This window comes from Palaemon carinicauda, chromosome 43 (genome assembly GCF_036898095.1).
Source record: "Palaemon carinicauda isolate YSFRI2023 chromosome 43, ASM3689809v2, whole genome shotgun sequence".
NCBI classification, from domain to species: Eukaryota; Metazoa; Arthropoda; class Malacostraca; order Decapoda; family Palaemonidae; genus Palaemon; species Palaemon carinicauda.
Genome location: NC_090767.1, coordinates 3,698,063 through 3,711,020, shown reverse-complemented (window position 1 = coordinate 3,711,020; position 12,958 = coordinate 3,698,063). Strand labels below are relative to the sequence as shown.

The 12,958-nt window shown below is 43.1% G+C and overlaps 3 protein-coding genes across 3 annotated transcripts; all 3 read left to right on the top strand.

Moving 5' to 3' along the window:
* The first annotated feature begins 1,829 nt into the window (after positions 1–1,829).
* Positions 1,830–3,070, top strand: LOC137633532 (keratin-associated protein 21-1-like). Its single transcript, XM_068365825.1, has 3 exons — positions 1,830–2,027; positions 2,263–2,486; positions 2,935–3,070. Exons 1-3 carry the CDS (start codon positions 1,830–1,832, stop codon positions 3,068–3,070), a joined length of 558 nt encoding a protein of 185 aa, XP_068221926.1.
* A 6,416-nt stretch (positions 3,071–9,486) lies between these two features.
* On the top strand, positions 9,487–10,727 carry LOC137633531 (keratin-associated protein 21-1-like). The gene is made up of 3 exons (XM_068365823.1): positions 9,487–9,684; positions 9,920–10,143; positions 10,592–10,727. The coding sequence occupies exons 1-3, from the start codon at positions 9,487–9,489 to the stop codon at positions 10,725–10,727; spliced, it is 558 nt and encodes a 185-aa protein (XP_068221924.1).
* Positions 10,728–11,381: 654 nt separating this feature from the next.
* Positions 11,382–12,556, top strand: LOC137633530 (keratin-associated protein 6-2-like). Its single transcript, XM_068365822.1, has 2 exons — positions 11,382–11,909; positions 12,467–12,556. Exons 1-2 carry the CDS (start codon positions 11,382–11,384, stop codon positions 12,554–12,556), a joined length of 618 nt encoding a protein of 205 aa, XP_068221923.1.
* The last annotated feature ends 402 nt before the right edge of the window (positions 12,557–12,958 follow it).

The following is a 12,958-nucleotide window of genomic DNA, read 5'->3' as shown; positions in this document are numbered from 1 at the left end:
ATGGCTATGGCTATGGCAATGGCTATGGCTATGGCTATGTCTATGGCTCTGGCTATGTCTATGGCTATATATACCAAGATATGGCTAAGTCTATGTCTATGGCTATATATACCAAGATATGGCTAAGTCTATGTCTATGGCTATGTCTATGTCTATGGCTATGACTATGGCTATATCTATGGCTATGGCGATGGCGATGTCTCTAGCTATGGCAATGGCTATGGCTATGTCTATGGCTTTGGGTATGGCTATGGCTATGGCTATGGCTATGGCAATGTCTTTGGCTATGGCTATGGCTATGTCTGTAGCTATGTCTATGTCCAAGTCCATGGCTATGGCTATGGCTATGGCAATGTCTATGGCTATGGCTATGGCTATGTCTGTAGCTATTTCTATGTCCAAGTCCATTGCTATGGCTATTGCTATGGCTATGGTTAAGTCTATGTGTATGTCTATGTCTATGTCTGTCTAAGTCTATGTCTATGGCTATGGCTATGGCTATGTCTCTGGCTATGTCTATGGCTTTGGCTATGGCTAAGGCTATATCTCTGGCTATAGCTATGGCTATGGCTATGTCTACCTGACTATGGCTATGGCTATGGCTATGCCTATATCTATGTCCAAGTCTATGTCTATGTCTATGTCTAAGTCTATGTCTATGTCTCTGGCTATGGCTATGGCTATGTCTATGTCTATGTCTACAGTTAGGGAGGCCTATGGCTAAGGCTATGACTATGGCTATGGCTACTGCTAGGGCTACGTCCTTGGCTACGGCTTTAGCTATGGCTATGTCTTTGGCTAGGGCTCTGGCTACGTCTATGGCTATGGCTATGGCTATGGCCATGTCTATGGATTTGGCTATGGCTATGTCTATAACTATGGCTATGGCTATGGCTATGGCTATGTGTATGTTTATTGCTATGGCTATGGCTATGGCTATAGCTCTGTCTATATCTATTGCTAAGTCTATGTCTATAACTATTTCTATGTCTATATATATGGCTATGTCTATGTCTATGGCTATGTCTATGTCTATGGCTATGGCTATGGATTCTATGGCTATGGCTATGGCTATGATTATGGATATATCTATGTCTATGTCCATGTTTATGGCTATGGCTATGATTATGGTTATGTTCTAGGCTATGGCTAAGGCTATGTCTATGTCTATGTCTATGGCAAGAGCTATGACTCTGTCTATGGCTATGGCTATGGCTATGTCTGTTTTCAGCTATGGCTATGGCTATGTCTATGTCTATAACCAGGTTTGTCTATGGCTATATCTAAGGCTATGTCTATGTCTATGTCTATGTCTATTGCTATGGCTATGGTTATGTCTATGTCTATTACTATCTCTAAGTCTATGGCTATGGCTATGTTTTGTGTCTATACCCATGGACATGTCCATGTCCATGTCTATATCTATGGCTATGGCTATCGCTACGTCCACGTTCACGTCCATGGCTACGGCTACAGCTTCGGCAACGGCAAAGGCAACGGCAACGGCAACGGTGACATCAACGGCTATGGCTACATCTCTGGCTATGGCTTTGTCTATGTCCATGTCTATGGCTATATCTATATCTATGGCTATGGCTATGGCTTTCTTTATGTATATGTCTACCATGGCTATGGCTATGGCTCTGTCTATGTCTATGTCTAGGGATATGGCTATGTCTAAGTCTATGGCTATGTGTATGGCTATGGCTATGTCTATGATTATGTCTGTGTCTATGTCTATGGCTATGGCTATGGCTATGGCTATGGCTATGGCTATGTCTATGACTATGGCTCTGGCTATGGCTATGGCTATGGCTTTGTCTATGGCTATGGCTATGGCTATGTCTATGTCTATGTCTCTGTCTTCAGCTATGGCTATTGATATGGCTATATCTAAGTCTATGTCTATGTCTGTCTATGGCTATGGCTATGGCTATAACTATATATATGGCTATGGCTATGGCTATGTCTTTAGCTATGGCCATGGCCATGTCTCTGTCTATGACTATGGCTATGGCTATGGCAATGTGTATGGCTATGGCTATGGCTAAGTCTATGTCTATGGCTATGGCTATGTATACAATGGCTATGGCTATATATACAATGGCTATGGCTATGGCTATGTCTATTTCTCTGGCTATGGCTATGGCCCTGTCTATGGCTATGGCTATATCTATGTCTATGTCTATGTCTAGGGCTATGGCTATGGCTAAGTCTCTGGCTACAGCTATAGCTACAGCTATGGCTAAGGCTACATCATAGGGTTATGGCTATGGTTATGGCTGTGGTTATGGCTACCGCTACGGCTACGTCTACAGCTATGGCTATGGCTACGTCAATGGCTATGGCTATGTCTATGGCTATGGCTATGGCTCTGGTTATGTCTATATCTATGGCTATGGCTATGGCTATTTCTATGTCTCTGGCTATGGCAATGTCTATGACTATGGGTATGGTTATGACTATGGCTATAGCTCTGACTATGTGTATGTCTATGGCTATGGCTATGGCTATGGCTATGGCTATAGCTCTGTCTCTAACTATGGCTATGTCTATGTATATGGCTATGGCTATGGCTATGTCGATGCCTATGGCTATGGCTATGGATGCTATGGCTATGGCTATGGCTATGATTATGGCTATGTCTATGGCTATGGTTATGTCTATGTCTATGGCTATGACTATGGCTATGTCTATGTCTATGGCTAGGGCTATTGCTCTGTCTATGGGTATGGCTATGGCTATGTCCATATCTTCAGCTATGGCTATGTCTATATCTTCAGCTATGGCTATATCTATGTCTCTGTCTATGGCTATGACTATGTCTATGTCTATGGCTATGGTTATGTCTATGTCTATGTCTATGGCTATGGCTATGGATATGTTTATGTCTATACCCATGGACATGTCTCTATGTCTATGGCTATGGCTAAGGCTATGGCTATGGCTCTTCAACAGCGATGGCAAGTGCAACGGCAACATCTACGGCTACGGCTACGTCTCTGGCTCTGGCTTTGTCTATGGCTATGTCTATGGCTATATCTATGTCTATGGCTATGGCTATGGCTAAATCTATGTAAATATAAATGTTTATGGCAATGGCTATGGCCATGGCTCTGGCTCTGTCTATGTATATGGCTATGTCTGTTGGGCTAGGGCTATGGCTATCACTATGACTATGGCTATGGCCCTGTCTATGTCTATGGCTATGTCTGTGTGGCTATGGCTATGGCTATTGCTATGACTATGGCTATGGGTATGTCTATGGCTTTGGATATGGCTATGGCTATGTCTATGTATATGTCTACCATGGCAATGGCTATGGCTATGGCTATGTCTATATCTCTGTCTAGGGCTATGGCTATGTCTATGGCTATGGCTATGGCTATGTATATGGCTATGGCTATTTCTATGTTTATGTCTGTCTGTCTATGTCTATGTCTATGTCTATGGTTATGTCTATGTCAATGGCTTTGGCCATGGCGTTGGATTTGTATATGGTCATGGCTATTGCTATGTCTGTCTATGGCTATGGCTATGGCGATGTCTATGTCTATGGCTATGTCTATGTCTATGGCTATGGCTATGGCTATATCTATGTCTACCATGGCTATGGCTATGGCTAGGTCTATATATATGTCTATGGCTATGTCTATGTCTATGGCTATGGCTATGGGTACAGCTATGGCTATGTCTATCTATGGCTTTGTCTTTGGCTATGGCTATGTCTATGTCTATGGCTATGTCTTTGTCTATGTCTGTCTATGCCTATTGCACTGTCTATGTCTATGTCTATGTCTATGGCTATATCTATAAGTTTTTCTATGGTTATGGCTATGGCTATGGCTCTGGCGATGGCTATGGCTATAGCTATGTCTATGGCTCTGGCTATGTCTATGGCTATATATACTAAGATATGGCTAAGGCTATGTCTATGGCTATGGCTGTCTATGCCTATGTCTATGGCTACGGCTACGGCTACGGCTATGGCTATGTCTATGGCTACGGCTACGGCTACGGTTACAGCTATGGCTATGGCTATGTCTGTGGCTATGGCTAAGGCTATGTCTATGTCTATGGCTACGTCTCTGGCTACTGCTACGGCTAGGGCTACATCTATGGAATTGGCTATGGCAAGAGCTACGTCAATGGCTATGCTATGTGTATGTCTATGGCTAAGATCATATCTATGGGTATGGCTATGGCTATGTCTATGACTATGGCTATGTCCATTTCCTATGGCTATGTCCAAGGCTATGGCTATGGCTATATCTATGTCTATGGGTATGGCTATGACTATGGCTATGTCTATGTCTATGTCTACCATGGGTATGGCCATGGCTATGGCTATGGCTATGTCTATGTCTATGGCTACGGCTATGGCTATGTCTTTGTCTATGGCTATGGCTATGGCTATGGCTATGACTATGTATACAATGGCTATGGCTATGGCTATGTTCGTTTTTATGGCTATGTCTATGTCTATTGTTTTGGCTATGTCTCTGGCTATGGCAATGTCTATGGCTATGGCTATGGCTATGGCTATGGCTATGTCTATGTCTATGTCTATGGCTATGTTTACCATGACTATGTATATGTCTATGTCTATGTCTATGTCTATGGCTGTGGCTATGTCTATGTCTACGGCTACGGCTATGGCTACGACTACGTCTATGGCTACGGCTATGGCTACGGCTACAGCTAACGCCATGGCTATGGCTATGGCTATAGCTATGTCTATTGCTATGGCTATGGCTATGGCCATGTCTGTGGCTATGGCTATATCAATGTCTGTCTATGGTTATGGCTAAGGCTTGTTCTATGGCTATGGCTATGGCTATGACTATGTCTATATCTAAATCTTTGGCTATGTCTATGTGTATGGCTATGTCTATGGCTATGTCTATGGCTATGGCTATGTATGGCTATGGCTATGTGTATGTATATGTCTACAATGGCTTTGGCTATGGCTATGTCTATATCTATGTAAATGGCAAGGGCTATGTTTATGTCTGTCTATGGCTATGGCTATGTCTATGTCTGTCTATTACTATGGCTATGCTTATGTGTCTGGCTATGTACATGGCTATGGCTATGTCTATGTTTATGTCTGTCTATGTCTATGTCTATGTCTCTGTCTATGGCTATGCCTATGGCTATATCTATGTCTTTGGCATTGGCTATGGCTATGGCTTTGTCTATGGCTGTGGCTATAGCTCTGTAAGTTTATGGCTATGGCTATGGCTATGGCTATGTCTCTGTTTATGGCTATGGCAATGTCTTTGTGTATGGGTATGGCTATGGCTATGGCTATGTCTTTGTCTACCATGGCTATGACTATGGCTATGTCTATATCTATGGCTAAGTCTATGTCTATGGCTTTGGCTATGGCTATGGCTTTGTCTATGGTCATGGCTATGGCTATGTCTGTGTATGGCTATGGCTATGGCTATGGCTATGTCTATATCTATGGCTATGTCTATGTCTATGGCTATGGCTATGGCTATATCTATGTCTACCATGGCTATGGCTATGGCTAGGTCTATATCTATGTCTATGGCTATGGCTAAGGGTACAGCTATGGCTATAGCTATGGCTATGGCTATGTCTATCTATGGCTTTGTCTTTGGCTATGGCTCTGTCTATGTCTATGGCTCTGGTTATGGCTATGTCTATGTCTATGGCTATGTCTATGTTTATGTCTGTCTATGCCTATTGCACTGTCTATGTCTATGTCTATGTCTATGGCTATATCTATAACTTTTTCTATGGTTATGGCTATGGCTATGGCAATGGCTATGGCTATGGCTATGTCTATGGCTCTGGCTATGTCTATGGCTATATATACCAAGATATGGCTAAGTCTATGTCTATGGCTATGTCTATGTCTATGGCTATGACTATGGCTATATTTATGGCTATGGCAATGGCGATGTCTAGCTATGGCAATGGCTATGGCTTTGGGTATGGCTATGGCTATGGCTATGGCTATGGCAATGTCTATGGCTATGGCTATGGCTATGTCTGTAGCTATGTCTATGTCCATGTCCATGGCTATGGTTATGGCTATGGCTATGGCAATATCTATGGCTATGGCTATGGCTATGTCTGTAGCTATTTCTATGTCCAAGTCCATGGCTATGGCTATGGCTATGGCTATGGTTGAGTCTATGTGTATGTGTATGTCTATGTCTGTCTAAGTCTATGTCTATGGCTATGGCTATGGCTATGGCTATATCTCTGGCTATGTCTATGGCTTTGGCTATGGCTAAGGCTATATCTCTGGCTATAGCTATGGCTATGGCTATGTCTACCTGACTATGGCTATGGCTATGGCTATGCCTATGTCTATGTCCAAGTCTATGTCTATGTCCATGTCCAAGTCTATGTCTATGTCTCTGGCTATGGCTATGGCTATGTCTATGTCTATGTCTACAGTTAGGGAGGCCTATGGCTACGTCTATGACTATGGCTACGGCTACTGCTAGGGCTACGTCCTTGGCTACGGCTTTAGCTATGGCTATGTCTTTGGCTACGGCTCTGGCTACGTCTTTGGCTATGGCTATGGCTATGGCCATGTCTATGGATTTGGCTATGGCTATGTCTATAACTATGGCTATGGCTATGGCTATGGCTATGTGTATGTCTATGGCTATGGCTATGGCTATGGCTATAGCTCTGTCTATATCTATTGCAAAGTCTATGTCTATAACTATTTCTATGTCTATATATATGGCTATGTCTATGTCTATGTCTATGGCTATTTCTATGTCTATGGCTATGGCTATGGATTCTATGGCTATGGCTATGGCTATGGCTATGATTATGGCTATATCTATGTCTATGTCTATGTCTATGGCTATGGCTATGATTATGGCTATGTTCTAGGCTATGGCTAAGGCTATGTCTATGTCTATGTCTATGGCTATGGCTGGAGCTATGACTCTGTCTATGGCTATGGCTATGGCTATGTCCGTTTTCAGCTATGGCTATGGCTATATCTATGTCTATAACCATGTTTGTCCATGGCTATATCTACGGCTATGTCTCTGTCTATGTCTATGTCTATTGCTATGGCTCTGGTTATGTCTATGTCTATTACTATCTCTAAGTCTATGGCTATGGCTATGTTTTGTGTCTATACCCATGGACATGTCCATGTCCATGTCTATATCTATGGCTATGGCTATGGTTATGGCTACGTCCACGTCCACGTCCATGGCTACGGCTACAGCTTCGGCAACGGCAATGGCAACGGCAACGGCAACGGTGACATCAACGGCTATGGCTACATCTCTGGCTATGGCTTTGTCTATGTCCATGTCTATGGCTATATCTATATCTATGGCTAGGGCTATGGCTTTCTTTATGTATATGTCTACCATGGCTATGGCTATGGCTCTGTCTATGTCTATGTCTAGGGATATGGCTATGTCTAAGTCTATGGCTATGTGTATGGCTATGGCTATGTCTATGATTATGTCTGTGTCTATGTCTATGTTTATATCTATGGCTATGGCTCTGGCTATGGCTATATCTATGACTATGGCTCTGGCTATGACTATGGCTATGGCTATTGCACTGTCCATGTCTATGTCTATGTCTATGGCTATATCTATAACTTTTTCTATGGTTATGGCTATGGCTATGGCAATGGCTATGGCTATTGATATGTCTATGGCTCTGGCTATGTCTATGGCTATATATACCAAGATATGGCTAAGTCTATGTCTATGGCTATATATACCAAGATATGGCTAAGTCTATGTCTATGGCTATGTCTATGTCTATGGCTATGACTATGGCTATATCTATGGCTATGGCGATGGCGATGTCTCTAGCTATGGCAATGGCTATGGCTATGTCTATGGCTTTGGGTATGGCTATGGCTATGGCTATGGCTATGGCAATGTCTATGGCTATGGCTATGGCTATGTCTGTAGCTATGTCTATGTCCAAGTCCATGGCTATGGCTATGGCTATGGCAATGTCTATGGCTATGGCTATGGCTATGCCTGTAGCTATTTCTATGTCCAAGTCCATTGCTATGGCTATTGCTATGGCTATGGTTAAGTCTATGTGTATTTCTATGTCTATGTCTGTCTAAGTCTATGTCTATGGCTATGGCTATGGCTATGTCTCTGGCTATGTCTATGGCTTTGGCTATGGCTAAGGCTATATCTCTGGCTATAGCTATGGCTATGGCTATGTCTACCTGACTATGGCTATGGCTATGGCTATGCCTATATCTATGTCCAAGTCTATGTCTATGTCTATGTCTAAGTCTATGTCTGTCTCTGGCAATGGCTATGGCTATGTCTATGTCTATGTCTACAGTTAGGGAGGCCTATGGCTAAGGCTATGACTATGGCTACGGCTACTGCTAGGGCTACGTCCTTGGCTACGGCTTTAGCTATGGTTATGTCTTTGGCTACGGCTCTGGCTACGTCTATGGCTATGGCTATGGCTATGGCCATGTCTATGGAGTTGGCTATGGCTATATCTATAACTATGGCTATGGCTATGGCTATGGCTATGTGTATGTCTATGGCTATGGCTATGGCTATGGCTATAGCTCTGTCTATATCTATTGCTAAGTCTATGTCTATAACTATTTCTATGTCTATATATATGGCTATGTCTATGTCTATGGCTATGTCTATGTCTATGGCTATGTCTATGTCTATGGCTATGGCTATGGATTCTATGGCTATGGCTATGGCTATGATTATGGCTATATCTATGTCTATGTCTATGTTTATGGCTATGGCTATGATTATGGTTATGTTCTAGGCTATGGCTAAGGCTATGTCTATGTCTATGTCTATGGCAAGAGCTATGACTCTGTCTATGGCTATGGCTATGGCTATGTCTGTTTTCAGCTATGGGTATGGCTATGTCTATGTCTATAACCAGGTTTGTCTATGGCTATATCTAAGGCTATGTCTATGTCTATGTCTATGTCTATTGCTATGGCTATGGTTATGTCTATGTCTATTACTATCTCTAAGTCTATGGCTATGGCTATGTTTTGTGTCTATACCCATGGACATGTCCATGTCCATGTCTATATCTATGGCTATGGCTATGGCTATCGCTACGTCCACGTTCACGTCCATGGCTACGGCTACAGCTTCGGCAACGGCAAAGGCAACGGCAACGGCAACGGTGACATCAACGGCTATGGCTACATCTCTGGCTATGGCTTTGTCTATGTCCATGTCTATGGCTATATCTATATCTATGGCTATGGCTATGGCTTTCTTTATGTATATGTCTACCATGGCTATGGCTATGGCTCTGTCTATGTCTATGTCTAGGGATATGGCTATGTCTAAGTCTATGGCTATGTGTATGGCTATGGCTATGTCTATGATTATGTCTGTGTCTATGTCTATGGCTATGGCTATGGCTATGGCTATGGCTATGGCTATGTCTATGACTATGGCTCTGGCTATGGCTATGGCTATGGCTTTGTCTATGGCTATGGCTATGGCTATGTCTATGTCTATGTCTCTGTCTTCAGCTATGGCTATTGATATGGCTATATCTAAGTCTATGTCTATGTCTGTCTATGGCTATGGCTATGGCTATGTGTATATCTATGGCTATGGCTATGGCTATGTCTTTAGCCATGGCCATGGCCATGTCTCTGTCTATGACTATGGCTATGGCTATGGCAATGTGTATGGCTATGGCTATGGCTAAGTCTATGTCTATGGCTATGGCTATGTATACAATGGCTATGGCTATATATACAATGGCTATGGCTATGGCTATGTCTATTTCTATGGCTATGGCTATGGCCCTGTCTATGGCTATGGCTATATCTATGTCTATGTCTATGTCTAGGGCTATGGCTATGGCTAAGTCTCTGGCTACAGCTATAGCTACAGCTATGGCTAAGGCTACATCATAGGGTTATGGATATGGTTATGGCTGTGGCTATGGCTACCGCTACGGCTACGTCTACAGCTACGGCTATGGCTACGTCAATGGCTATGGCTATGTCTATGGCTATGGCTATGGCTCTGGTTATGTCTATATCTATGGCTATGGCTATGGCTATTTCTATGTCTCTGGCTATGGCAATGTCTATGACTATGGGTATGGTTATGACTATGGCTATAGCTCTGACTATGTGTATGTCTATGGCTATGGCTATGGCTATGGCTATGGCTATAGCTCTGTCTCTAACTATGGCTATGTCTATGTATATGGCTATGGCTATGGCTATGTCGATGCCTATGGCTATGGCTATGGATGCTATGGCTATGGCTATGGCTATGATTATGGCTATGTCTATGGCTATGGTTATGTCTATGTCTATGGCTATGACTATGGCTATGTCTATGTCTATGGCTAGGGCTATTGCTCTGTCTATGGGTATGGCTATGGCTATGTCCATATCTTCAGCTATGGCTATGTCTATATCTTCAGCTATGGCTATATCTATGTCTCTGTCTATGGCTATGACTATGTCTATGTCTATGGCTATGGTTATGTCTATGTCTATGTCTATGGCTATGGCTATGGATATGTTTATGTCTATACCCATGGACATGTCTCTATGTCTATGGCTATGGCTAAGGCTATGGCTATGGCTCTTCAACAGCGATGGCAAGTGCAACGGCAACATCTACGGCTACGGCTACGTCTCTGGCTCTGGCTTTGTCTATTGCTATGTCTATGGCTATATCTATGTCTATGGCTATGGCTATGGCTAAATCTATGTAAATATAAATGTTTATGGCAATGGCTATGGCCATGGCTCTGGCTCTGTCTATGTCTATGGCTATGTCTGTTGGGCTAGGGCTATGGCTATCACTATGACTATGGCTATGGCCCTGTCTATGTCTATGGCTATGTCTGTGTGGCTATGGCTATGGCTATTGCTATGACTATGGCTATGGGTATGTCTATGGCTTTGGATATGGCTATGGCTATGTCTATGTATATGTCTACCATGGCAATGGCTATGGCTATGGCTATGTCTATATCTCTGTCTAGGGCTATGGCTATGTCTATGGCTATGGCTATGGCTATGTATATGGCTATGGCTATTTCTATGTTTATGTCTGTCTGTCTATGTCTATGTCTATGTCTATGGTTATGTCTATGTCAATGGCTTTGGCCATGGCGTTGGATTTGTATATGGTCATGGCTATTGCTATGTCTGTCTATGGCTATGGCTATGGCTATGGCGATGTCTATGTCTATGGCTATGTCTATGTCTATGGCTATGGCTATGGCTATATCTATGTCTACCATGGCTATGGCTATGGCTAGGTCTATATATATGTCTATGGCTATGTCTATGTCTATGGCTATGGCTATGGGTACAGCTATGGCTATGTCTATCTATGGCTTTGTCTTTGGCTATGGCTATGTCTATGTCTATGGCTATGTCTATGTCTATGTCTGTCTATGCCTATTGCACTGTCTATGTCTATGTCTATGTCTATGGTTATATCTATAAGTTTTTCTATGGTTATGGCTATGGCTATGGCTCTGGCGATGGCTATGGCTATAGCTATGTCTATGGCTCTGGCTATGTCTATGGCTATATATACCAAGATATGGCTAAGGCTATGTCTATGGCTATGGCTGTCTATGCCTATGTCTATGGCTACGGCTACGGCTACGGCTATGGCTATGTCTATGGCTACGGCTACGTCTCTGGCTACTGCTACGGCTACGGCTACATCTATGGAATTGGCTATGGCAAGAGCTACGTCAATGGCTATGCTATGTGTATGTTTATGGCTACGATTATATCTATGGGTATGGCTATGGCTATGTCTATGACTATGGCTATGTCCATTTCCTATGGCTATGTCCAAGGCTATGGCTATGGCTATATCTATGTCTATGGGTATGGCTATGACTATGGCTATGTCTATGTCTATGTCTATGTCTATGTCTACCATGGGTATGGCCATGGCTATGGCTATGGCTATGTCTATGTCTATGGCTACGGCTATGGCTATGTCTTTGTCTATGGCTATGGCTATGGCTATGGCTATGGCTATGTATACAATGGCTATGGCTATGGCTATGTTTGTTTTTATGGCTATGGCTATGGCTATGGCTATGGCTATGGCTATGTCTATGGGTATGTCTCTGGCTATGGCTATGTCTATGTCTATTGTTTTGGCTATGTCCCTGGCTATGGCAATGTCTATGGCTATGGCTATGGCTATGGCTATGGCTATGTCTATGTCTATGTCTATGGCTATGTTTACCATGACTATGTATATGTCTATGTCTATGTCTATGGCTGTGGCTATGTCTATGTCTACGGCTACGGCTATGGCTACGACTACGTCTATGGCTACGGCTATGGCTACGGCTACATCTAACGCCATGGCTATGGCTATGGCTATGGCTATGTCTATTGCTATGGCTATGGCTATGGCCATGTCTGTGGCTATGGCTATGGCTATGTCTATGGCTACGGCTACAGCTACAGCTACGGCTATGGCTTCATCATATCTGTTATGGCTATGGCTATGACTGTGGCTATGACTATGGCTACGGCTACATCTACGGCTAAGGCTATGGCTACGTCAATGACTATGGCTATGTCTATGGCTATGGCTATGTCTATGGCTATGGCTATGGCTATGTCTATGGCTATAGCTCTGGCTATATGTATATCTATGACTATGGCTATTGCTATGGCTATAGCACTGTCTATATCTATGGCTATGTCTAAGTATATGGCTATGTCTTAGTCTATGTGTATGGCTATGTCTATGTCTATGGCTATAGCTATGGCTATGTCTATGTGTTTGGCTATGGCTATGGCTACGTCTATGGCTATGGCTATGGCTATGGCCATATCTATGGCTTTGGCAATGGCTATGTCTATGGCTATGGCTATGGCTATGTCTATGTCTATGGCTATCTCTATGTCTATGTTTATGGCTATGACTATGGCTATGACTATGGCTAT

Coding starts and splice junctions, on each gene's coding strand:
- LOC137633530 (XM_068365822.1), top strand. CDS start 11,382: ATGGCTATGTCTATGTCTATGGCTATGTCTATGTCTATGTCTGTCTAT. Junction 11,910..12,466: donor ATGGCTATGTCTATGTCTAT/GTCTATGTCTAT, acceptor CTACGGCTACAG/CTACAGCTACGGCTATGGCT.
- LOC137633532 (XM_068365825.1), top strand. CDS start 1,830: ATGGCTATGGCTATGTCTATGTCTATGTCTCTGTCTTCAGCTATGGCT. Junction 2,028..2,262: donor ATGGCTATGGCTATGGCAAT/GTGTATGGCTAT, acceptor GCTACATCATAG/GGTTATGGCTATGGTTATGG. Junction 2,487..2,934: donor GGCTATAGCTCTGACTATGT/GTATGTCTATGG, acceptor GCTATGGCTAAG/GCTATGGCTATGGCTCTTCA.
- LOC137633531 (XM_068365823.1), top strand. CDS start 9,487: ATGGCTATGGCTATGTCTATGTCTATGTCTCTGTCTTCAGCTATGGCT. Junction 9,685..9,919: donor ATGGCTATGGCTATGGCAAT/GTGTATGGCTAT, acceptor GCTACATCATAG/GGTTATGGATATGGTTATGG. Junction 10,144..10,591: donor GGCTATAGCTCTGACTATGT/GTATGTCTATGG, acceptor GCTATGGCTAAG/GCTATGGCTATGGCTCTTCA.